General features: G+C 47.1%; 2 protein-coding genes across 2 annotated transcripts; both read right to left on the reverse strand.

Moving 5' to 3' along the window:
- Positions 1 to 134: 134 nt before the first annotated feature.
- pkhd1l1.1 (PKHD1 like 1, tandem duplicate 1) lies at positions 135 to 22,299 on the reverse strand. Its single transcript, XM_037263673.1, has 74 exons — positions 22,220 to 22,299; positions 22,093 to 22,150; positions 21,744 to 21,821; positions 21,522 to 21,666; positions 21,311 to 21,419; positions 21,177 to 21,234; positions 21,008 to 21,101; positions 20,878 to 20,931; positions 20,731 to 20,804; positions 20,599 to 20,641; positions 20,274 to 20,344; positions 20,098 to 20,208; positions 19,608 to 19,712; positions 19,015 to 19,280; positions 18,849 to 18,940; positions 18,581 to 18,740; positions 18,382 to 18,517; positions 18,142 to 18,285; positions 17,901 to 18,055; positions 17,726 to 17,836; positions 17,502 to 17,645; positions 17,304 to 17,428; positions 17,070 to 17,233; positions 16,826 to 16,998; positions 16,609 to 16,741; positions 16,260 to 16,537; positions 16,068 to 16,173; positions 15,852 to 15,959; positions 15,615 to 15,779; positions 15,409 to 15,530; positions 15,207 to 15,339; positions 14,628 to 14,820; positions 14,414 to 14,556; positions 13,713 to 13,817; positions 13,298 to 13,492; positions 12,966 to 13,136; positions 12,691 to 12,896; positions 11,640 to 12,612; positions 11,315 to 11,563; positions 11,101 to 11,250; positions 10,264 to 10,438; positions 10,035 to 10,191; positions 9,802 to 9,958; positions 9,455 to 9,664; positions 9,252 to 9,381; positions 8,849 to 9,090; positions 8,633 to 8,769; positions 7,507 to 8,536; positions 7,249 to 7,440; positions 7,016 to 7,167; positions 6,791 to 6,944; positions 6,545 to 6,707; positions 6,387 to 6,475; positions 6,094 to 6,257; positions 5,779 to 6,027; positions 5,572 to 5,701; positions 5,321 to 5,494; positions 5,063 to 5,166; positions 4,875 to 4,995; positions 4,683 to 4,804; positions 4,522 to 4,612; positions 4,304 to 4,452; positions 4,114 to 4,236; positions 3,839 to 3,950; positions 3,026 to 3,142; positions 2,790 to 2,955; positions 2,473 to 2,705; positions 2,241 to 2,405; positions 1,954 to 2,111; positions 1,691 to 1,826; positions 1,217 to 1,561; positions 984 to 1,135; positions 770 to 916; positions 135 to 712 (listed from the first exon to the last, which is right to left on the reverse strand). The coding sequence occupies exons 2-74, from the start codon at positions 22,139 to 22,141 to the stop codon at positions 353 to 355; spliced, it is 12,597 nt and encodes a 4,198-aa protein (XP_037119568.1). The 5' UTR covers positions 22,142 to 22,150; positions 22,220 to 22,299; the 3' UTR covers positions 135 to 352.
- Positions 22,300 to 23,301: 1,002 nt separating this feature from the next.
- On the reverse strand, positions 23,302 to 24,398 carry eny2 (ENY2 transcription and export complex 2 subunit). Its single transcript, XM_037264290.1, has 5 exons — positions 24,251 to 24,398; positions 24,090 to 24,160; positions 23,828 to 23,898; positions 23,664 to 23,738; positions 23,302 to 23,546 (listed from the first exon to the last, which is right to left on the reverse strand). Exons 2-5 carry the CDS (start codon positions 24,155 to 24,157, stop codon positions 23,470 to 23,472), a joined length of 291 nt encoding a protein of 96 aa, XP_037120185.1. The 5' UTR covers positions 24,158 to 24,160; positions 24,251 to 24,398; the 3' UTR covers positions 23,302 to 23,469.
- Positions 24,399 to 24,421: the final 23 nt, after the last annotated feature.

Genomic DNA, 24,421 nt, shown 5'->3' on the forward strand with positions numbered 1-24,421 from the left:
CTCCTGCCCTCTAGTGGAGCGCAAATGAACATGCGCTAACTTTCAGGACCTTGGACAGAAGACTGAAAACATCCAAGCGTGTTTGCGAGAGCTCTTAGCTTTAAAAGTATCCAATTCATAAATTGACACACTAATAAGAAGCATCATAGACTTTATTAATCATAAGACATTTGCAGAAGTAGACCCATGTAAAATAGAAAAATAGCTGCATTCACACCCTTAACGCACAAGTTAATTTTGAGTGAAGAATCCGAAATGATCATTTTTTAAAATATTTGCACAGAAAATGGATGGCTGAATTAACCCGGTACTTTGATTTTCTTTGCCCCAGGTGGCGACCGGAGAGCGCCCCCTAGCAGAAGGGCACGTGACCGCTGCAGCAAGCAAACGTGTAGATGACGCTCACCAGGCACAAACTCCCGGGCGCTACCGCGTCGCCCGTGCTGAACACGCTGTCGTCATCGGGCATCGTGGGGGGCTCGGGCATATCTTGGACGCTGAACTCCTGCGAGCGGGCGCTCCAGTCGTTCAAGGTGAACACCATGGTGAGGTTGGCGCCGCTGTTGACCACCGACAGGTCGGTGAAGTTAGCCCAGCAGGAGCGGAACAAGATGGTGGCGTTGCCCTCCAGACCGTCCACACTGGCGCCGCTGGAGTCCTTCAGGCTGGCCGTCACCGTCATGGTGGTCACGTCCACCGACACGCACTCACCCTGGAGGTCAAAGTTGTTGTAACTGAGCGCCCTCTAGTGGCTTGAATTGCTGCTCACCTCCTGGTCGACAGCCTTGAGGCTGGGTTGCTGCGAAAGCGGGCCCACGTAGTGACCCGCGATGGGCTCCCGCACCAGCAACAGCTCCTCCACGCTGGACACGTGGCTGATCACGGGCTCGTCTCTCGTCGCCTCAACGGAGGCCTCCTACACGCCCAAACCAAAATGTGGATTCCAGACCTGTTCCTTTGCCACCGAGTCATATGGGTCTTACTTCGTTCCAGAGGGGGTCTGAAGAAGGAGGCGGGGGCGCAATTACTCCCACCGACGAGACGTTGAAGCCGATGGACTGACTGAGGTTACCCGAAATGGCCGCCTGACCCAAATTGTCAGCGATGTTCTTCAGCAGTATAAAGTCTTCCTCATCTGGTGGAGGGAACAAAAGCAGAACCTCAAAATTGCAAAGTCGACATGCCAGCCACTATTCCACCGTGATCCAAATCTCACCATCAGTGGTGTTGGAGACTTGCTGAACTGGTGGCTTCTGAATCTCCACCTCCACCGTCAGGCCAGTGGACCTCTTTCTCCGCCTGGAGTCCTCCCGGATGATGTTGGTGATCCGGATCATGTTGGACGGGACATTGAAAAGGGCGGCCAAGTTGCGGACAAGGGTGTCGCCGAAAAATTCCTCCTCAGTCATGGTGGGCAGGCTGAAGGAGATGAAGAGCTTGGGTGACATCCGGATCTCCACTGGTTCAGATCCTCTCAGCAGGACCTTCAACATTTTGGAGTTCCGATCGAAGTAATTGGAGCCATGCGGCGTGGAGCCGTTGAGCTCCGGCACATATTGGCCTGCAGGGAAAAGACAACCAAGAAACCAAAAGTCACATGCATATATTCTTTATCCTCTGAGAAGAAAGGACGACAGCCTGTTTCTGTTTCATCATTTCAATACTACTGGCGACCTCTGATGTTTCGTACCGTCGTACAAGGGCTTCTTGAGGCTGTAGTCGCTGTTGTCGTCGTTCCACTCGGCATTGGTGGGCGCCGTGAGCTGGTTGCCGACGTACACGTCCATCTGCTGTGGCTTGCTATAGAAGACGGACACCAGCACGATCTGCAGGGAGCCACCGAAAAACAAAGCCGTCAAAATTTAGTAAAGAAAGAAAAATGAATTCATTTTCTTTTACAGAAAAGTAATATATCCATGTATGGACAGGATAAGAAATATTTGATAGACTGACCTCATCCTCGTCGGCGTTGAGCATCATGAGGCGCAGCTTCTGAGGACTGACGCTTGAGAAGAAGACATCCACGGCGTGTTCCGTGGCCACGATGCCGTGGAAGAGCGACACCCTCTTCTGACAAGTGTAACCTGAACACCAGCCGTGGTCCTGGGGTCCTGGACGCACACACACACACACGACTTATTAAGATGGGGAACATTTACAAGCATATATTATATATATATATATATATTATTATTATAATCGGGGTGTCTGTATATTAAGAATAGCGTGACGTCACGTACCGTTGATGAGGTCGACGAAGCCTTCGCTCAGCACCGCCACCGGACTGAGACGTCGAGTTTCCGTGTCGGCGTCCAGACTTTCGATGACGAGCATCCTGTAGTTGAGCGCCGAACATTCGTACGCCTGCCAGGCGCTCATGTACGTGCAGTTGGATCGGATCACACCTGAAGTAGTCAGTCGGGAAAGCTTCGGATCTCGTTTGCAACTCATTTTGCAATGGTGACCTTTTACCTTTATTGGGGGCTATTTGCTCCACGGGGATGCGGGAGCCGTTGGGGTGGGTCAGCATGACCTTGGGGATGCGGTAGTCACCCAGACCCCTTCTGGAGTCCCCGTCCCACTCATACTCGGACTGTGGTACCACGCTGCCCGCCACCCCCAGCAAGGAGCCGTCCAAGTCCCGCAGCAAAGTCTTCTTCTTGGCGTCGCAATCCATGTCCACGCAGTCGGACGGATTCACTTTCCTACACACAACACAGAACATTTAAAAAAAAAAAACTCAGAATAATATTTCACAGAAGCGTGTTTTAATTTGATTTATTTTTTACCTGACATCAGGCCTGTGGATGAAGACCTGAGCCTCCTTGGTGCTGTTGATAGTGGTCAGGTTCCAAACGTGGATGGGGTGCTGCAGGTCCTCGTTGTAGGAGTTGCTCAGGAACATCACGTCTGTCTGCCCCGAGCACGCGCTGCCGAACGCCACGAACGTTGAGTCTGGACGAGAGACTTGTGAGTATCTGCTCCCCGGATGCCGCGTCACGTGTCAACCATTTATGACACTCACCGGCCACTTCCATTACGCCCTTAATGGCGTTGTAGTTGATGTTGCCGGGGAAAGGCTTCCAAGGAGCGGAGTTGTGAGCCGATGCAAAAGACGGCCAGCAGATTCCCGATTTGCCACCTAGGCACGAGATAAGTGACCCATTTACAATGTTTACTTGAAATTAATTGTGTATAGAAAATGTACAAATTGAATTTTCAATTCTGATATATATTCTGATAATATTCCATTTTTTTCTATGTACAAAAATGTACAAGTAGAATTTTTAATTCTGATATATATTCTGATATTATTTTTTTTAATATCCAAAGTCAGTGTATTTGATAAATTAAAAATGTACTTTTATAAATAAATAAAATGTAATAATTTAGTTTAGCAAAATTTTAACTTTGGTACTATACCTGCATAAAATTACCTAGTTTGACAAAAGTCTAATGTTGAGCAAAAATAAAACTGACAAAAAAAATATTTTATGATTATTAATTCAAAATACTATATCATGTATTTTAGACAAAAAGGCAAAAAAATAAATAAATAAAAATCAAAACTGACAAAAAAAAATAAAACTGGCAAAAAATATAAAACTGGCAAAAATAAAACTGACAAAAAAATTATTTTATGATTATTAATTCAAAATACTATATCATGTATTTTAGACAAAAGTCTAATGTTGAGCAAGAATAAAACTAACAAAATAAATGTGTTTTATGATTATTAATTCAAAATACTATATCATACATTTTAAACTCTTGCTAACGTTAGCACACATAAACTTTGTCCATCACACAGAAAATAAATTTTTCTAATAATTTTTACCATTGCTGGGCTTGGGTGCTCGATGCAAGTTGCTACTGATTGTGTTAAAGTCGTCGGCGTCCAGTGTGTGGGAGCAGTTGAAGTGGGGACTTCTGCCAACCACCACGGCATCCTGACAAAAAAAACAAAAACATAATAAGAACAAAATATGAAAGGGGAAGTCAAGCCCCGAATTTTCTGTGCAATAAAATGTTGGATGTTCTACCACTAGTCTAAAAAGTCTGCACAGAATATCTCACAAGGAACATTTTGGCCAGGCGCTGTTGACGTCTTACCTCCACTCGGACCTTCTTGTCATCATACTGGTGGGACAGGGATGGTGGTGCGTAGATCATGGGCATAATGCCCATGCCGTTGTCCACCAAGGTCACGTTGGACACGGTGATGCTCATGATGGTCTGGGAGGAGCATGATGATGTCATAAATAAGAAAAAACATCAAGAGCAGGAAGTGACAAGTTGATACCTGGAAGTAGATTCCATAGTCAAAGTTCCTCCAGATGAAGAAGTCACGAATGAGCGAGCACTGGGGGAGCCCGTCGCTGTTCATGAAGACGCCAAAGAGACCGCTGTGAGCCTCGTTGTGAGACCACGCCTCGTTGTTGTTGGGGAAACCTGCACGGGATCGCGTCACGTCTTGGAGGATGTTTGTTTTGAAAATATGGACAAATGGGTCGGTCTTACCAGGACACGGCTCGCCATCAATGCGGAAGGCGACCCGCTCGTAGCCCGCGGCGATGTTGTCCTGCATCACAATGTCTGTGCCTTCATTCACCTGATGCCAAGAAGAAGAATTTTTTTTTTTACCGCCTCAACTTTAAAGTGATTTGACATTTTGGACTAACCTTGAAGGCGGCGCTCCAGTCAATGTTAAATTCCTCCCTTCTGTCCTGATACGACCCGGGCCACAAAGTCATGATGACCAGGTTCCTTCTCAGGATGATCCTATTGCCCCACACTCTGATCCCTAGACCAGCATCATGACAGACCTTGAGACTTTTTTTTTTCAGTTCAACTGACTAAGATTTAGGATTTACCGTCGCCCACAGTGTGGTGGATGACGTTGTCGTCGATAGCCATGTCGTCCGATCCGAACACGCCGATGGCCGGAGAGAAGCCATCGTGGAAAGAGCAGCCCTGAATATACGAGTCGCTGGCCTGGAAGACCACAAAGTTGAAGACGCTTTAGGAAAATGACAATTGAGCGGACAACATTTGCACGTACCTGTCCCAGGTCTAAGAAAGCCACCGAATATCGTGGGTCATACTCGTCAGTCCAGCCTTCTTGACCGGATTGGAAGAACTCCACATTCAGGAGTTGAGCCGTGCCTAGAAGAACAGTGAGACTATTAGAGCAAATGTTTTGGGACGCGTCATCAATAAAGCAACCATCAAGTTCTTCAAGAAGGCAAGAACTGTATGGCTGATGTCCCAAACTACCATCACAATGAAGTTTTAAGACATTTAGGCTTTCTTCTCTAACCTCTGAAGTCTGTTCCTGCCCAGGAGAAAGCGCCGACCAGCAATCGGGCGCCAAACGATTCAGCCATCATGTCGGGGTATTCGTCGCCGATGATCTTGATGTTCCTGGTCAGGAGGCCAACGTCTGCCGCGAGCCTGTAAGACCGCGACGTCCCCTCGATGGAGTGGACCTCACCTGAAATGGGAGGTGGAGGCAAAGTCCAAATCTGAGCGTTTAGCGCTAATTGATGTCAGTTTCTGCGTTCAACTGACCGACGTGAGTGTGGCTCAGTGGACGGGTCAAGGTAAGGATGCGGCCGTCCATGGACACGGCAGCTATCTCTCGCTTCTCCGTCTCCCACACGCTGTAGCTGGTGGTGGAGATGACCACCTCCTCACCAGGCTGTGCACAGGAAGTACTTGAAGACCAACTAACTGAAAAGAAATTGAACAAGCAAACAGAGCAAAAGAGAGACGGACCATCCAGTCGACAGGCTCCACCAGGTTGAGCGTACTGGACCCAGCGTCGGCTGTGGTGGCGAGCTTGGTGTGATACGAGCTGCGTGGTTCTCCGTAAAGCTCCAGGGTACCAAACACCCCCAGCACCTTGGATCCCAGATTGGGACCGTTTGGCAGAGGCCAGTCAGGGGTGCTGTGGTTCCCTCTCAGTCTGATGTGCAGATCCCCAGTGAAGGGTTCGTCCTCCCAGCCTGCCAGCAGCCTGCCGCCCTGGAACACCAGCACACATCATGGCAGCTTCCTGATGGCCATGAGAACCGCCGCTTTGACCTCTACCTGGATGACAATGTAGACTGCGTCAATGACGACCGTGTGGTTCTGAGTCACGGCCCGAGCTGGACGATTGGACGAGGTGTTGGAGGGTTGTGGGACCTCCAGGACTCCAAAGATGACCAGTTTGTTAAGGGGAGGTGTGTTGCTATCCAAGACCACCCAAGTTCCTGCGCATGAATGGACCAGGAACGTGACATTACTGTCTACAAATCCAACGCTCCTGTTGGCTTGTCCCATTAAGGATGGCCAGCGTGAATCTCTCCCAAACGTTTTACGACACTCGAATGCAACATTACCTGGCGGGATGACCACATCAGCGCCCTCTGCTGGCGCACTGAAGGCATTGTCAGCCGAGCTCTCCCAGAACAACGTGTTGGACCACAGACTGCAAAGTACGCGGTACACATCAAGATCATGCCGTCACCAAGCTCTGGAGCGTTCCATGTGATCGTACATGAAGTCGTCGGGTCGATGAGTGGGCGGCGGGGGTATGGTGGCGGGCGGCGGCGGGATGCAATTCTCAAAGAAGCAACGATAGACTTGGAAGTTCACCGCGACGTCCTTTGAGGAAGGATCCACACTGCTGCGACGCCTGCGCTGGCTCGTCTTGCCTGACACTGAAGGAATGAACACCGTGATGATCAGTCTGGTTCAGAGTTCAGTTCCTCCTTTTGAACAAACCAATCAAAGCAGGCCTCACCCATGTAAAACAGGTTGTTATCGTCCAGGTACCAGTCACCGTTGGAGTTTGAACTGTAGTTGAGCGGCGACGACGAGGCGTTCCTCTCATCCACGATACTGACCCTATCTGGATTCTGGCTGAAGTTGTGGTGGATGATGATAAATTGATCGAACTACAAGACAGAATGCTGGAGAGTCAAGGCAAAGCGTCATCATCATTCCAGACCTTGATGAGGATGTGTACCTCAAAGCCGTAGAAAGTTGCTTTATAGCTGATATTTGTGAGTTGATCGGCATTGTCTAAGTGCATTTTGAGCGTCTGGCCTGAAGGTAGCAGACCCATCCAGCCATACTTGTGGGTCAATCTCTTCTTCAAGTAGGGGATCACCGTAGTGCCTTCAAAACCAAGCATGAAACAAATCATCTGGTGCGTTCGTCACGTCTGGCAAGACGCTAGCACAGAGCTAGACACAATACCATGCGAGTTGGTCAACACCAGATCGTGGGACTGCAAGGAAGACGGCGTGGGATTGTTGAGGCCCATGCGATGGAAATTGACCGTTTGGTCACATACAGCTCCGGGGAACACCAAACTAAACTCTGCACTCTCGGAGCAATGCGCCGGGTCAAGCAGGCCGTTCATCGGAATCACCTTATGGTTGATGTTCCCTGGAAAAGAACGGCCCAAAGTTGACCTGCTGGGGAGTGGTTCTCAACCTGGGTCCTCGGGCATACCTGTGAGCGAGCCGTCCAGGTCCACCAGCTGTACCTCGTGCTCCCACCTGAAGGCGGCCTTGTTGGGCGAGTTCATGAACTGGAGTCCACTTAGGCGCACCGTCCAGCCGCCGCAGCGATCCACGCACGTCCCGTCAATTTTGGTCACTCCGATGGCTGCGCAGGAGTCGCGGTCAAAGTTCAAGAATTTGGTACCCGCCACACTCATGCCATCGTCGAACGGCGCGATGACGCCACGATGCGTGCAGTAGTCTCCGCCCAGTCCGAGCTCGTCCACGTGGCCCACGATGGTGGAGTTGAACAACCCAGCGCCGCCGTCCTCCCCAAAGCCGCTCACCGCCCATGAGAGGATGAGTTTGCCTTCTAGCCCGGCTTTCTCGTTGTTAACCGCGAGCAAATCCACAAACTGCACGGCACCGACGTTGACCCACTCAGCTCCTTTCTCGCAGTTCCAGGCGGTGAGGCCCCGGAAGACGGCGGGTTCGGGCGTGGTGGAACGGCAACCGCCGTCCTTCATGGGGAAAAAGTCCTGGAAGATCCAGATGCCAAACCAGCCTTGAGAGTGCACCGTGTTGTTGTGGAACTCGCCGAGGGGAACCTTCTTCTGGCAGATGTTTGGGTCAAAGGAGGGCCCATCGGGGTGCTCGTGCATGCGGTACCAGAAACCAAAGTGGGTGCCTCCTGCCGCGACATTGTGCCGGATGATGTTGTTGGGATTGGTGACCCAGTAGGCGGCGGGCGTGACGTCGTCGTTCAGCAGGCTGCTGCTCTGCCTGACAAACACGGCCAGATTGTACTGCAGGATGTTCTCCGTTTCGATGCCGTCCTCGATAAAGAAGGCGCCGCCCCTGACGTTGAAGATGATATTGTGTTCCACCAGCAGCTGATGGGTCTTGTGGATGGTCACGGCCCGGTTGAACGTCTTGTGGATGGAACACCCACGCACGTATGATTGGTACTCAAGGTTTCCCATCAGATGCCAATGGATGGGGTAGCGACCCAGCCTGAAGGCCTGCCCCGCGTGGTAGATCTGAAGAAGCAGACCGTGTCAAAAGGTCAAGGTTGGGAAAGACTACCAGAAGAACAGGCTCCTTCAGGTCAGAAAAATCGGCAGGGCTGCTGGTACCTCAACGTAGGTCAACCTGCCAACGGCGAGACCCTCGCTTGGTCGGGGAGCGTGGAACATGATGCCGACGCCAAACTCATCGCTGCCCACCTCTTCCCCAAACTTTCCTTGGAAGCAAGTTTGGGTGCTGAACTCTCCTGCAAGAAGTCGTCAATTTCACAATCAGTTTCTCTCGTTCGACACGACGTTTACTTTACGGCCAGAGCAAAACAAGACCTGTGTTGAAACCATCCGGGCAAGCCTCGATGTCTTCCTGCCACTCCACGTTTTGGGAGCCTCGCACCACAACGTTCCTGGTCAGCAGACCCACCTCCGCCCGGGCTTCAAAGGCCGTTCCATCAGGCAGAGTGACGGATATCCCGAGGTGGGAATACTCGAGGGGTTCGGTCAGGGTGATCGTTTGACCGTCGGCCGACACGCTTGCGATGATCTTCACTTCGTTCTCCCTCTGACTGTGCCTGGAAGAAGACAGCAAGTCAAAATTTTGGTTTCCAGACCCTTTGATCAACATTCAAGGAAACTCTAAGGTGTTTTGCTTTGTACATAAGTTGTTTGCTTGTTTTAAAACAACTAGAAGCTAATTTTGAAGAAGTGCTCATCTTGTTTTGCCGACATCTACCTGTGGCCGGTAGAGGCAATGACGATCTCATCTCCCGCTTGCCAAGTCACCGCCTTCATTAGGGTCAATGTCGAGGAGTTTGCATCCGCCGTCTGAGCCAGGCGGGTCCAGACAACTGGAACGGGTTTACCTTCAGGAACAGAAAGACAGTTTCGTATTTAGTTGGACCCAAAAGTGGTCACAAATGAGTTTGGTTTCCCTACCGTGCAAGTCCAGGGTGCCCTCCCTGATTGCCAGCGTCTTGGCGCCGTACACGGGAAGTTCAATGGAGCGTGGATGCCCGTGCAGCGTAATGATGGCTTTATGCTGGAACGGTGCCCCGACCCGGCCCACCTGGAGCAACCCGCCGTCGGTGATGAGGATGTTTTCTGCCTGCAGCTCAATGTCAGCCTCGTCGAACACCAGCGTGCCCCCTGAACACAAACCAGGTCTTAACAAGACAATCTAGGCCAGCACTGTCCGGATCTTTCTTGACCCCTTCGGAAATTTTTTTTCTTACCACCCCATGAAAACAAGTTTGACACCTTTACTCCCTTTTTTTTGGTCACACCTTGAATTAGAAGCATTTTGAGCACAGGGGTGCTGGTGTCCAAGAGGATGGTCTGTCCTTTGGTGACAACAGCCAAGGAACCCGTCTCGGGCGGAGGCAGCCCCCCCCATGTGTATTTGGATGACCACACATCAATGTAGAAGTAAGAGGCATTGTCCTAAAGTAAAAACCAGATGATGATGTCATCACTTGCCCAAACAGAGTCATCCCACTCTCAAAGAAGACAAGTATACCGTCTTGGCGACGCCCTGGCCTCTGATGTTAACCAGCACGACGGTTTCCTGAGACTGGCGTTGGGCGCCGGTGATGCACACAACGTGCGTATCGTTGGATGATTGGACGTCACACACGGAGCCGGCGATGGTCACGTTGACCTCATTCGGGTCGGTGCTGGGATGTCAGAAAACAGAAGATCAGTCCAAATATTGCCCGTTGTCACGTTGCATGTTGCCTTAACTGCACCTGAAACCGGAGCCACTGATGGTTAGCGTGGTGCCTCCGGCGGTACCTCCCCTCCGCGGCGACACCTCCGTGATCACGGGTGTGAGCTGGCTTTTGTACGTGAAGCCGTTTGACATGTTGACAGCATCCAGTGTGTTAAGTACAGCTACCGTGCAGTTCATCTCCTCATCCGTGCCTGAGTGAAAACATCGGAGAGAAGAATGTCTCCTCATCCGTGACGTCTTATTGTCACTGTCGCGGCAGACTGCATTCCTGCAGTCTGGTACATGATGGATTTCGCCATTTGAGTGGAACTCCAAAGAGAACCAGCATGTTCACAATTCACATTGTTGCTTAAATGCATAGAATGTATAAAGTGGTGACAAAACAAGTGATGGAAACATTTGCGTGTGAGGAAAAGCACGACCTGAGGCACTGGAGCAATTAAGTGAAGAGCACATGTTAAAAATATTGCCTTTAACTGTTCTGTGTCAAACTCATTTTTTTCGTGGGCCGCATTGTAGTCATAGCTTCTTTCGGAGGGCCATTATGACTGTCAACCCAAATAAATGTATGAGTACCTCATATTATATAGAGTAAAAGCTACGAAACAAACTGACAAATAACTCCTTTTCAAATCAGACGAGTAAAAACTGGTCAAATATTTAAAAAAAAAGATATTAAAAGTGAAGACAATTTGCAATTCTAGTAATGACACACGAATTTGATGTACAATTTGTCTTCGCGGGCCACATAAAATGATGGGGCGGGCCGTATCTGGCCCTCGGGCCTTGAGTTTGACATCTGCTTCACAGTGCTGACATTTTGGCTCGGTAATGGAAAATTTCATGTCCATACCGTTATTGTACGGTGATAGGCAGTAAAGGTGCGTGGACGTGGATGCTTCTCGGTTGACCTCACACTCTTCATCACAAATCAGCACCATAGAATTAAGCGGGTCAAAGCCAGAACCCTGGATAGTCAGCTCGGCACCACCGCCAAAACTTCCTGGAGAGGAGACCAAAGAGTCAAGTCAGCACTTGTGACGGCTGTGCCCGAGTTGAATGCTTACCCTCGTTAGGCTCCACGCTGCCAAGTGTCAGTTCATAACGGAACGTGACATTTGAGCGAGCGTAACCTTTGAGGTGGTGGTAGAGCATGACCGGGTAGTTCCCGCCTGGGTTTTCCCCAACAGTGCATTCCACCCGGTTGTCCGCCAGCGTGAGAACGTCGCAAGTCACATTGTTGACCGTGACGGTCACCTGCGTTTTGTTCGTGCCCAAGCCAGACCCGTTCAGTGCAATTGTAGAACCGCTAGGACCTACGATAAAAACAAACATGAGGGGTGAAATGTTGAGGAGGTTTTGACAGCTGGATCTTCAAGACCAGGGACGCACCAATGGCAGGACTGATGGAGCTGAGGATGGGGGTCTGGCTTGCAGAGTAGGTAAAGTTGAGAGGGGGATATTCCACATCTAAGACCTGGATGTGGACTAAGACCAGTCCCTCGTCGTGAGGAGGCGTCTGGCATCGAAGACTTCCGGGCGTCACCTCTTCAATCTCGCATGCTTTGTTGTCAACCATTACGCTAGTGTTCCCCGGGAGGAAGCCGTTCCCGATGATCTGGAGCCAGGTGCCCCCCTCCAGGCTGCCCTCAGCGGGACTCAGAGAGGCTTGAGCCAGACTGCTCAGCGTGACCTCTCCGGACGCCAAGCCTTTACTTCTCACAATCACTTGAACAGCATGCAGTCCCGCAGGAAGAGCTTCGATCTTCGCTTCGATGGCGTCGTCAACGACGGCGGTGACTTGCAACCAGATGCCTCCGACTAAAACCGCGACATCCTGAATGTCAACACCAAAGCCCGCCCCGGAAATTGTGACGTTGGTGGCCTGGTTGATGGCGTCAGGAGAAACGGCTGTGACATTTGGAGTGACGGATGACGTGTACAGGAAGGAGCAGTCTGAGGAACAGGAACTCTGGATCCCTCCCCAATGAAAGACGACGTGGCCTTCATGCGGCTGAGACGGGCTGGTGTCACACACCACCGAGGTGTAATTGACTGACACCAAGGAACACGGTTCACCAGCAACGGTGAAAAGGCCCTCAGAGAAACCGGAGCCTTGGATGGAGAGCCGGGTGTGGCCGGTGGAGCTGCCTTCAGAAGGCCATACCGAGTCAACAACAGGCAGAACGACAAAGCGGCGCTCCAACTCCTTGGCCACGGCGATGACGGCGCGGCCCAAGTTGTTGACTTTCATCTTGATGGGTAAAGCAACACCGATTGGCAGACTGTTATTGACGCTCAGCTGGCAGAAAATCTCCGACTGGTTGCTGTTGATGACATGGCAGGGCTCATCCCCGACCTTCACCTGCATGACATGAGGAGAGATGCTTCATACTCTCCAAGCCATGACCAAGGAAGTTGGAAGGAGGACAATACCACAAACCTCCAGAGCGCAGGTCACATTGGTGAGACGTTCCCCCTGGATATGAATGACTTGGTGGTACGAGCCCTGATTGGGCGAGATAGACCGGACGACAGGGGTGAAGCAGGCCGAGGTGCTGAAGGAGACGGCCTCACTCGACACATTAGTCTCACTGCAGTCCGGCGTGGCGACACACTCATGTGTTGACCTAGAAATGCGATGAGACTCTGCGGGCAGAAGACAAAGACGATTAGAGCGCTCTATACCAAATGTGCTATAAAATATCTTCATACTACTTGTCACGTGTCGGCCGTCCACGCCCTGGACTTGAACTTTGACATCCTTGTTGCTGGCGACCCGGTCCACCACTCTCACCACCCCGCGTAGCTCCAACTTATTATTCTCGTCGATGTAGCCGCTGCTGTAGTAATACACACCGGGGATGGTGAAACTGTAGCTGAAGTAACCTGCGGGGAGGGGACAAATGGGTCAGGTCCTTCTTTGGAAAGAACAGTTGATCTAACAGCTCACCATACGCATAGAAAATTGCTCTCATATTACAACAGCATATTATGGAGCTCCCCTACCTCGGGGTTTGGTTTTTTTTTCAAGTAAATGCATTCTATACCATTCCCAGGCTTTGGCTCTCCGCTGGAGAACATCACGTCCTCCTCCTCATCAGTGGCACTACCGGGGCTGGGAACGTGATGGACGCCGATCCGGAAAGTACTTTGGAACATAGGTACGGTCCACCTCCACGTGACCATATCTCCGACCTTCACGTTAATGGAAGGCGGGTCCCAAGAGTACCCCTGACCATAAACTGGACAACACAGAGACAAGTGTTGGTTAAACATGTAGTATTGTTTTGTGGTTAATATTTCATTCCATGTCAAGTCGGTGTCCAATTATGGGAGAGAGACACGTGTCTTTGTGACATAAGTGGTTGGTGACAGTTTTCTTGCCCTAAGCACTTTTCTGAAAGTGAATCCAATTGTGGTTCACTTGACATGTGAACAAAGAGAAGGGAGGGGCAAACCTACCGGGGTGAACACCCTGGTTGGTGACAATGTGGGTCTCCTCCTGTGACTGCAGCAGGCAGCGTAACTCGTTCGCTGAGGCCACCTGCACCTCGCATTCGGATTCACCTGTCGCACGTGTGCACGAAAAAAAAAACTAAATGGGTTGATGTTTTTAACAGATTCAGAAAATGCTAAAAAAAATATTCCAATTAAATAAAAATTGTTATGCAGCTAATATTGTTTCCGTAAATAAAAATGAAATAAATAAATAAATAAATAAATAAATAAATAAAATGAAAATTTAATAAAGAATAAAAATGCATATCAATATTTGTAGTCATTTTAATAAATAAATAATAAATAAATAATAAATAAATAATAAATAAATAATAAATAAATAATAAATAAAACAATTAAAATTAAAATTAAATAAAAAACAAAAATGCATATCAATATTTGTAGTCATTTTAATAAATAAATAATGAATCAATAATAAATACATAATAAATTAAAAAATTTAAATTAAATAAAAAATGCCTATCAGTATTTGTAGTCATTTTAATAAGATAAATACTAGATAATGTAAACAATTTATTCAATTGTTTATTTTGTCAACAAGTATATAAAATAACATAAAATATATACTCTTAAATGTTTCATTGATTAAATATAATGAAGACAAATCAAAATAACCCCAATCAAGCATCATCTCAATGACTTACCGAAATATACTTTGTTGTCGGATACGTTTTGGCTGAAACCAGCTCCCGAAACGGTCACCTGGGTTCCTCCCATCAATGAGCCCGTCGTCGGGGAGATGCTGTGAACTTCCAGGACGTATTCGATCCTGGCGTCCACGCCGTTGCTATGGAAACCAATCAAACTGCTTTTTTCCCCAAATCCTTTTTGTTTCATTTTCATATGCTTTTATTTTACCTGGTCTGAGGGTAGCCCTTGTTTCCAACCTGCACGTGCACATCATGCAGGCCGGCTGGCAACATGGGCAGCAGGCAGGTGATGTTTGTGGAAGTCCACTGCTCGATCTGGCACTCCATTTCACCCACGTACACCTTGCTATCATTGGCTGGCTCACCCAGATTTGACCCCAACACGGTGAGAACGCGACGTCCTGACAAGATAACCACACACACACACACACACGTGAGCTATTTTTTCCACCTCCACGTCGCTCCTGTCAGCCGAATAATTGTCATTGTGGGCTAATTACGCGTTGCTAAAGTGCGGTGCTTAGTACCTACAAACACACATAAGAAAAAAAACAGTAATGAGAAAACCCTTTGAGGTGAACCAACGTTCATTCTTGGGTTGTGATTCCTCGAAGGTGATTGTTTACCTGCTCAGGTATGTAATTACTGGAGATGTTTATGAGAGACATATAATTAACAACAATGGCAGGGCAGAAAGACACGTTGATGATTTGAACTACCAAATCATGACATAATAATAATCAACAACAGACATCTGTTGGCAGGTTGCATGGGAATCAGGACTTACCAAAGACAGTGGTCTCGGTGGGACTCAGGTCAGTTATCTGAGGTGTCAGGGTGAGGTCAAAGTTGAAGGTGTCGTTTGCCTCCTTGCTCATGTTGCCCACGCTGACTGCAACCGTCTGCGAGCCCACACTCCCCTAATCCATGCAAGAAACCACTCAGAACCTCGTTTGGGATATTTTCCATTTTGGAATGTGACAACTCACTGCTGGCGTTCTGCATTTGAGCTCTGTGGGACTTGCGTGGACCACCTGGCACATCGCGCCACCAACAGTGACGTTGGTGTCCTGGCTGAAGCCGAAGCCCGTCACGGTCAAAAGTGTTCCCCCTTGGACACACACACAAGAAATAAATTTTGAAGTCACGACTTGTTCTTTTGCCTGCGTGAGTCGGACCACGAGTTGAGGTGTACCTGCAGTGCTCCCAGACGTCGGGGAGAAAGACGAGACGATGAGCTGGTAGGTGAAGTTGAGGACGCTACCGCCTACAAAACGAGGACAACCCAAGGAGGGGAAGTTGATCCACACGGGGACAGTACCCGCGCCGGCACTTCCCAGTCGGCACACAAGGCGTTCCGCTGCGACAAAGGCCCTCTTGGTTAGTCTTTCGGTCATTGAGTTTGGTTTGACTAAACGGCTTCTGGATTCACCTGAGATGTCTTCCACCACACATGGTGCTTCTCCTACCATGACGGAAGCATTTTCATTGCTGAAGCCAGTCCCGGTTACCGTCAAAAGGGTCCCCAGTCCAATAGATCCTGGTCAAGTCGGGCATTTTCCATTCATTTGTTTGGATTGAATCAGCGGTACTAACTAGATCTCGTAGACCAGAATCAAGTCCCATCACTGAGTTTTGAGCAAATTACCTTGAGATGGGCTGATTCCACTCACTGTTGGTGTCTTCTCATCCAACCATTCAAAGCCACAGTCGCCGGAACACTTTGAGGGAATTCCGTTGATGTAAACCTCCACCTGTGAGAATGTCAAGAAGTTCTCAGGGATAAGGTTTGGATTTGGACCTCATCCAGGAATGCATTGTCCAACAAGTTTGATCATACCTGCGGTTTGGTCTCCCCAACTCGGAAGAAGTCTCCCGTCAAACTCGATATCATCAGTCCTCCTTTCTTCTTTTCGATGGCCCAAATAACCACGTCGATGCCCTCGAGTGAAGAACCGTCGAACTGCAAGGGAGGCTGGTCTCCTGGCTGGGTCAGCCACTCTACCACCCACTTGGGTCTCTTGCACGTTCCGACGTATCTGACATCAACCACGCCCATACCGGAGATTCCCTCCAGGGCGTACTTCAGGTCTTCTGCGCTGATGCCCACGGACAAACCTGAGAACAAGTGCTGGTCAAGCAACTTCGTTGGGCCTGGGTTTGTGTTTCTAGAAGTTCAGTTGGGCTACCTTCGATACGCTGTCCATGCATCTCCACATCAAACGAGCCCGTCACAGCTGGAGTGGCTTTGTGGATACGATTGACGCTGATCTTTGCTTCCCCTTCCTGAAACTCGTTCATATCCTCGCTACTGTTGGACATCTTCAAATGGACCAAAAGGAAGAAGATTCAACCAAGGCTGAAATGCTGCGCTGACATTTATCTGGAGCTCTTTTGAAGAGTTACCTGCAGGAAGCCAACGTCTATGAGCGGGAAGTCAAATGCGCAGTCCATCGAAATAGCCGTGATCTCGTAGCAAATCTGCGAAGCGTTTGACTTGATCTCTTTCACAACCGAGAACTCTTGGAAGGTACGACCAGAGCTCTCAAATGGTGGCGGTCTCCTCTTGTGGGGAACCGCTATGAGAAAACCGCAAGAAAAATTAATTTCCAGGTCATAGAAGATGGTTGTTCTCAGAGAATCTGCTTACTTTGTTCGGTGATGGTGGTCCGCTTCTTGGTGATGTGGACAGCATCCACGTAGAAATCTTCCCCGGAGTCATCATTGTTCAAGTAAATTTCCTCAACAGTGTGAGAGCTTCCTTGGTAATTTGTCTGGAGAGATGTTTGCAGGTCCACGCACTTGTAACTCCATCTGCACAGAAATAATCTTCATCTCTGGTCTAGATTTACAGAGAGATTTCTTGAATGTGCTTTTTACTGACGTAGGGCCTTTGGTAAAGGTTACGTCGATATTTCCAGTCACTGTCTTAGTCGTGCCAGCAGTGTCGTTATACGTGAACTTTAACCCGATTGTATCGCTTAGCATTCCCTTATGTGCAAAGCAAAGCTGGAAAGAAAGAACAATGTGGTTTTCATCCAAAACGGTTTCATCTCTGGAGCTATAAATCGAGCAGCTCTACCATTGGATATTGGCTCAGAGAAATTGTCCCATAGGTGTCGCCGGACTCTTTGGTGTAACTGTACTTGAAAAGAACTTGTGGGTTTTCCAAGGACCATAAGCCGCAGAAGGCGGTTCTCACAGGGGTCCCTCTGTTGTCGCCAAACTATTCAATGGAAGAATCAGTTAAGGTTGTTTGAAAAATCAGACTAGATGATTATTCCATCATCTCATGACATCACTGACCATGGAGTTGTCATCTTCATAGTTCTTGAAAAACATCACATCTCGTCCTTCCTCGGTGAGAATCTCAAGGGGACACTCTGCCTTCATCAGGTCCTCAAATGCCGATTGGACCTGGTTAGGGTTAGGTGTAGGGTTAGGGTTCGATTTGAAGTTTGAAGTCAATCCTGGAACTGACCTCAGAACCACTGGCATTGTACGGGATGGGTTTTGTGGGGATCCCTCCCCAGTGCAAGGTAACCGTTGACATGTTACTCCTTCCTTTGGTCACCTCAGAAATGCTGATGTTTGTGTACTGGCCATAACTCTCGGAGTAGAGAGGCTTGAAGTCACCTGAGAGTCAAAATCAGGTTCTCTTAGTCTTGTCAGAAGTCCAATGCCACTCTTACAGGAAGATTCAAAACTTGCCGACTTCGCACCTCTGTAGGAATTGAAGATGACCGTGAAATGAACTCCATCGGCGTCTTCGGTCCTGCTGACTTGGACCGTGTCGGGTTTGATGGACCATAGGCTGTTCAAGGCTCTCTCCATCACAGCTGCGCTGGCGCTCACCGCAATCAGATCTATAGGGCATTTTTTTTTAGGATCATTCGTTGGGAATTTTGAAAATGATCATGAACGGTACACAAGTTTGGATTTTGACGGAATATCAAGGTTACCCGTAATTGCGCCTTCGTAGCGGAGGCGGAAGTAAGTGCTTCCACACTGAAGGTCGATGCAGCTGCTATTTATGCTAACTTTCTGGACTTCTTTGACCCCATTAGCACTACTGGGCCACGATTCCAAGGTAAGAACCTGAAAAATCACCACCCGCAGATGTTGGACTCCCAGAGATCCACCAAGCTAACCTCCACCTACCTGTTTCTCATCAAACATCTCGGATTCCACCAATATGTGCTGGACCTCATTGACGGCATCGTTCGTCTGGGCTTCCGTAAACGGACTCTCTGGTCGGAACATGGCTAAGTTGATTCCGGCTGCTCCGCCATAGTCTTGATGCAGAATTTCAAGGTAGTAGCTACAGGAAGAAAGGAATAAAACATTTTTTACCACACAGATAACAAATCTTGATCAGTTTTGGTGTGACCAACCAAATATGGCAATGTGACTTTGTCTTTGCACTTACACTTTTCCTTTCTCTAGCGTCATGACTTCGGACTTTTGCGATGCAAGCTTCGTGTAGTCTGAGGCGTAGCTCGGCTGATATGCCACTTTGACCTAAAGGGACGTTTGTGAAACATTTGTTTTGAGTAGGTCATATTGGAAAAAATGGTATTGTCGAATGATCATGCCTTGTCCTCCGGGCGGCTGGAGTTGCTGAAGTACAATTCGCAACGATCGTCACAGTTGAGGTAGATGGTGTAGTTGCCGCTGGCCGGTGGTACAAAGAAACCGGTAGTTCTGGTGCTTATCCGGTTCAGTTCAAGCACAAAGTTGTGGGGCATGGAGTCGATCCAGTTCTCCCAATAACCCTCTTTGCTCTCGTTGTAGCTGAGTATGTCGCTCAGCGCTGAGGGGTCCGTGTTGTTCCAAACTTGCATCTTCAAGCCTCGGCCACCTGGGTTGATTGGAAGTCAGAAGGGTTTATTTCATTTGATGTGCAAAGCCCTGCTCTGAGAATTTTCAGCAATGTTGTTTAGATACGTGACAGTCATTTATCATCTTAATCTGTATTTTGATAAAATGGCAACGGATCGAAGTGTTGACATGATGGCGGAACACCTTCCGTGTGTTTTTTTGAAGCGTACGTTCAAAGAAGCGTCGAAGAATCTCACCTGGGTAGAGTGTCATGTTGCGCAACGGATCGAAGTGTTGACATGATGGCGGAACACCTTCCGCGTGTTTTTTTGAAGCGTACGTGCAAAGAAGCGTCGAAGAATCTCACCTGGGTAGAGCGTCATGTTGTTGACGTTGTTGTCATCCATTTGACTCTTTTGCGTCACGCATGTGATCGCATCATCACGCACACTCTTGATCTCACACGGCATCCCTATGAAAATGTGGAGAAGTGCTTTATTCCAGTTTTTTGGGTACGTTGAAATTTTATTGATTGGTTTTGATATGACAGTTAGCTATTTGGCTAACACGCTACTCTTTGTGTCGCTGTGAGATTCTTGCGTTGGTTTCTGATATGTAAATCATGTGTCATGGAAACTTGAGTGAAATGGTCTCGCTAATCTGCCAGAAGAATCTACGCAATCACTCAGCATTTTTCCATTGTTGTCAAGTACACAATGAGAACCTTTCTTTGAAGAGGATTATCAGCGTTGCGTGCGAGCCTACAAACATTTTCTCTTTTGTCGTCTGGTGACTGACACACAATGTCGACTGTGACATGGAAAAAAGGGGGGTGGGGGTTGCATTTTTGTAATTACCTCCCACGAAGACACGTGCTGGAACGTCGGTTTCATCGAAGAACCGCCCGTGGATGGTCAGGAGGGTTCCGCCCATGACGCTGCCATTGGATGGCGTGATGGCCGTAACCTCTAAAATGTTTAATCGGATTTTGTTACCTTTCAGGATACTTTGAAACATTTTAACTTGTACCTACCTGCAAATGTCTGAAACATGGCGAGCTGTCCTTGAGCTGAGACCTTGAAGAGCTTCTTCTCGGGTAAACTCCTGGATTTAAACAGATTTTTTTTATTTAGATACAAACAGGTCTTGAATCTGCTTTAATCACTAGACAAAGAAAGTACTGCAATTTTTGGACTATAAGACGCACTGGACTATAAGCCGCACCAGCTAAAACTTTGCAAAAAAAAATTGTGGCTTATAGTCCGAAATTTACGGTAATAGTTATCTATTAACTAAGTTCCAAAGTCAGTTATATTCAACTGTTGAAAAAACATAATAAAGTGATTATTCCCGCTGACCTGCCATAATTCGAATCCAAGATGTAGCTCATGTTGTGATGTCCTGGGGGAGGCAGTTTGGGGGAGAAATGGTCAAAATCTACAAATTAAATCCAAATTTAAAACAATTTGTCATCAGCCACCGGAGCTTACCCACGTAAGTCCCCGTTGTTTTGCAGCTCATGTGTCCCCACACCGAGGTCTCTGAATATAGCTTCAGATTATAGCTTCAAAGACACACAGCGTAATTAAAATAAATACATTTTAATGCATTTAATTTACTTTTTTTTTTTTACTTACAGTTCATCAGAATCTGGTTTGAGCAGCTCACACAGCATCCCCTTCATATAGGCCCTGTGTGACGGAGCATTTGTATTATTATTTTTTTCTGTTTACAACTAAGACCCAATTTGGAACATGTGGAACATACCTGAGAAATCTGACTTTCCTTCCATTGGAGCTCAGCGCGGTGTTGCTGCCGTAGACATCTGTGAAGATGCGTCCTTCCACCGTCACCACCGTCCCTGCAAGGTATGATTTCACTTTTTAGCACTTTGCAAAGTGTGAGAGTTATTTTATATTTAGATTGGAGATGTCACCTGGAAGCCCGCTGACGGGAGTGAGGGACCGGATGGTTGGAGTTAGGTACCATCTTGTCTGGAGACGATAGTGAGATGTTACAAAATAGAAGATGGAACACAAATGGGTTTAATTGGACTTGAGGGATGCTTACGTAGAAGCTGCAGGAGTACGAGGTGACTTGGCCTCTGCATATGCCTTCATCAGGGATGGGAACGCCATTGATGCTGACACGGACCGTGTACCGGTCGCTCGGCATGGCTCTGCCAAGATGATGAAACATTATTTTTGGACGTGTAGGACAAAGCAGGAGTGGCAGGAGTCGTCCACCGTGCTATCTCGAGATTCCCTTTATTTTTTTGTACCTGGTGTAGCACATGATCTGGTTGCCGTGCGTGGAATCCCTCTCAACGTCGCACGGGATAGACAAGGTGTTCGACACCAGCGTCACGCGGTTCCCAAACATGTCGTTTTGGGGATTGAGCTGGAATTGTCCTTCTTGAGCGAAACCTTTTATGTGAAGAAAATAAACAAAAATTCACATACATTTTTTTGCATGGTCACACTTGGGGAGTGGGGGGGGGTACCTTCTCCAGTCAGGGTGAGACGTGTCGCTCCCTCTGTGCTTCCTGTATGCGGTTGCACGTAATGTAGGCGCTGAGCATCTGAGTAAAACATTAGAGTCAGTGGAACTTAGTCTACTGATTAATAATAATCTAATAAAATTCTACCTGGGAAAAAAAAAAATTAAAATACAGCAGCATGGTTGTTCTAAAAGTATATTTAATACTAATGAAAGCAATTCTAATAGCACTGCACTTAAAGAAAATAAAAAACAGAAATTCAATTCAATTAAAAAATTTACCAAAATAAATCCCCAAAAATTTGACGGCAAGTGTTCATTTTGTATATATATTTTTTTTGCATTTTACTCACAGCTGCAGCAGCAAAGTGCGAGGAGCAGAGCTTCTGGTCGGACCTTCATCCTACCTCGCTACATCAGAAAATACAAATCATCATCAAATCCAAAGTAAAATGCAAAATTACTAAGTCTTTATCTTACCTGCGCCCAGTCACGAAAATCTTGAATGTCTCGGGGTCTTTAAATGTTTTTCTTCCTTTGTGTGTTTTTTGATGGTGAGCGATGGCTCTTTTATGAAGGTGCCCGCACCTGCAAAGGGGGCTGGACCTGCAGGTGACCCGCACGCCCAGATGGTCACACTGCAACCGCACGAGGACAGAGACAAAGGAGCTGTCAACAGATGGGTATCAAGTGGCAATCTTTCTCCAAAAGCTATTTAAAGCGCGACCTGGAATTTTTTGGAAATTCTTTGCCAAAAAAAGTCACAGCATTCTTGTAGGAAGACACTCCACGAAGCCATTACATTATCAAGGGTTTTGTAAAATCCCGTAAAAGATCTCATTTCAGTCATATAGCTCTTGTAATATTAATTAATTATAAGATAAGATAAGATCTAAATTAATTTTATGTATGTCATTAATTGTAGTCAGTTTAAGTAGTTGAAGTTGAAGTAAAATTCAAAGGAATAATCATTAAACAGTTTACACACCTTTACCTTCCCCAAAATGTATAAAAAAAAATGTTTTTGCAAACAAAAGTAATAAATTCTCATTTTTGAATTTATCATTTAGAAGGTAATTATAGTAATTAACCAATTATCCAACACAGTATTTTTCAAGTGTATGTTATTGTCAATTTTGGTTGTATTTGTCTATGATAAAATAATTATTTGATTTGAGATCTGTCAGCTTGATCTGGAGGGGTGCACCCCCCGCAAATAAATTTTATATTACATTACTTTTTACAAGATTCTTGCTAATGTAAATGCTCATATTGTGGATTTGTTAGACACAAATATGAATTTGATGGAATGAAAAAGTAAGAGCAGCACAAAAAGTTGCCATTTGATTGGGGGGGGTGTAGACTTTTTGGAGCCACCGTCAGGGACATACAGTACTGGATGATCTTTTGTTATGTAACTTGAGGATCAGTGGAAATAAAGCATCTGACATAAGACATCTTTAAGATGCCGTGGAACAAAAGGCAGCAGCATTTCTGTCTGTCTTTGCTGTCAGAAAGAGACAATAACAACACATGACATGTCAAAAGAAAGACACGAAAGAAACGTTGATAACCAAAATAGGCATGACTTTTATTTTCTCCAAAAACTGCTTGCATAACAAACTTAAAAAAAAAAAAAAGAAAACAACACAAATGAACCTCAGTCTGGATTTTACCTATGGATCCATCGATCTCGCTAAAATAAAAAATAAAGTGGACAGCAATTGTTTTCACAAGGTTGCGTGCTGAGCTAGAAACGCTCGGATTCTCTGCAGGAGCTCCTTTTTCACGCTGTCAGGAACCAGTGCTGCGGGAAAGAGGAAAAAAATAAATTAAAAAGTCGTTAGTTAATTGCATCATTCCTTATGTCATTTTTATCCAATTTTTAAGCGTCTGTGTAGATTCAATTGTGATCATGCATTACCTCTGCCCTTAGGTGTAATTTCGTTGACAAGATCTTCTACTGTGACATGGTCCAGGCCTTTTTCTCGGATCACGTCTGCTCAAAGAGACGAGGTGCAATTAAACACTTTAAACCCACCCAGTTTAACAAGAATAGACAAAAGAGGCCCCAGTCAGAATTGGTACCTTTGCAGTGCGCCTTCAGCTGATCCTTCCAACCGCATTCTACCAGCTTTGCCCTGAGTAACTCTTTCAACCTGCAAACAGAGGTAGCAAAAGTATTCACACCCTGAACGAAGTGCAAGTACAGACGCTTGTGCAAAACAAAAGACTTGGGTAAAATTGAGTTATTTTAGGTAAAAGTAAAAAGTGGTAAAACACCAAAATAAATCTACTCAGGTATAGTAGGATCGTGTTTTGTGATTGTAGATGACTGCGGTTTCCTCACCGCTCCCTTTCGCCCATTTCAATCAGCTTCTGGTTAATAGCAGCCCTCATCTGGGCGTCTTTGCTCATGATCTGACAGAGAACAATAGAAAATAAGCACGCACAAATATTATTTTGGCGATGTAAAAAAGCTAATCAGATCGGAAATTTGCGTCGGTTTACCTTTTATTCGTGTTTGTGATCGGCTAGGGAGCACGTTGTCCCTTGTTAATAACGCACCGGCCAGAATGCCGCCCCGACTATTTTCGTTCCGCTCCACCGCTGCTGTCCAACAAATAAAATGTCATTAAACAACTTTATATTAATTCAGTTTTATATCTGATATTTAACATG

The sequence above is a fragment of the Syngnathus acus genome, chromosome 11 (assembly GCF_901709675.1).
Source record: "Syngnathus acus chromosome 11, fSynAcu1.2, whole genome shotgun sequence".
Classification (NCBI taxonomy): Eukaryota; Metazoa; Chordata; class Actinopteri; order Syngnathiformes; family Syngnathidae; genus Syngnathus; species Syngnathus acus.

Coding starts and splice junctions, on each gene's coding strand:
- eny2 (XM_037264290.1), bottom strand. CDS start 24,157: ATGAGCAAAGACGCCCAGATGAGGGCTGCTATTAACCAGAAGCTGATT. Junction 23,739..23,827: donor GCTGAAGGCGCACTGCAAAG/GTACCAATTCTG, acceptor CTCTTTGAGCAG/ACGTGATCCGAGAAAAAGGC. Junction 23,547..23,663: donor AATTACACCTAAGGGCAGAG/GTAATGCATGAT, acceptor TCTTTCCCGCAG/CACTGGTTCCTGACAGCGTG.
- pkhd1l1.1 (XM_037263673.1), bottom strand. CDS start 22,141: ATGAAGGTCCGACCAGAAGCTCTGCTCCTCGCACTTTGCTGCTGCAGC. Junction 15,531..15,614: donor GACGTCTGGGAGCACTGCAG/GTACACCTCAAC, acceptor TGTGTGTCCAAG/GGGGAACACTTTTGACCGTG. Junction 2,112..2,240: donor CTTCGTCGACCTCATCAACG/GTACGTGACGTC, acceptor GTGTGCGTCCAG/GACCCCAGGACCACGGCTGG.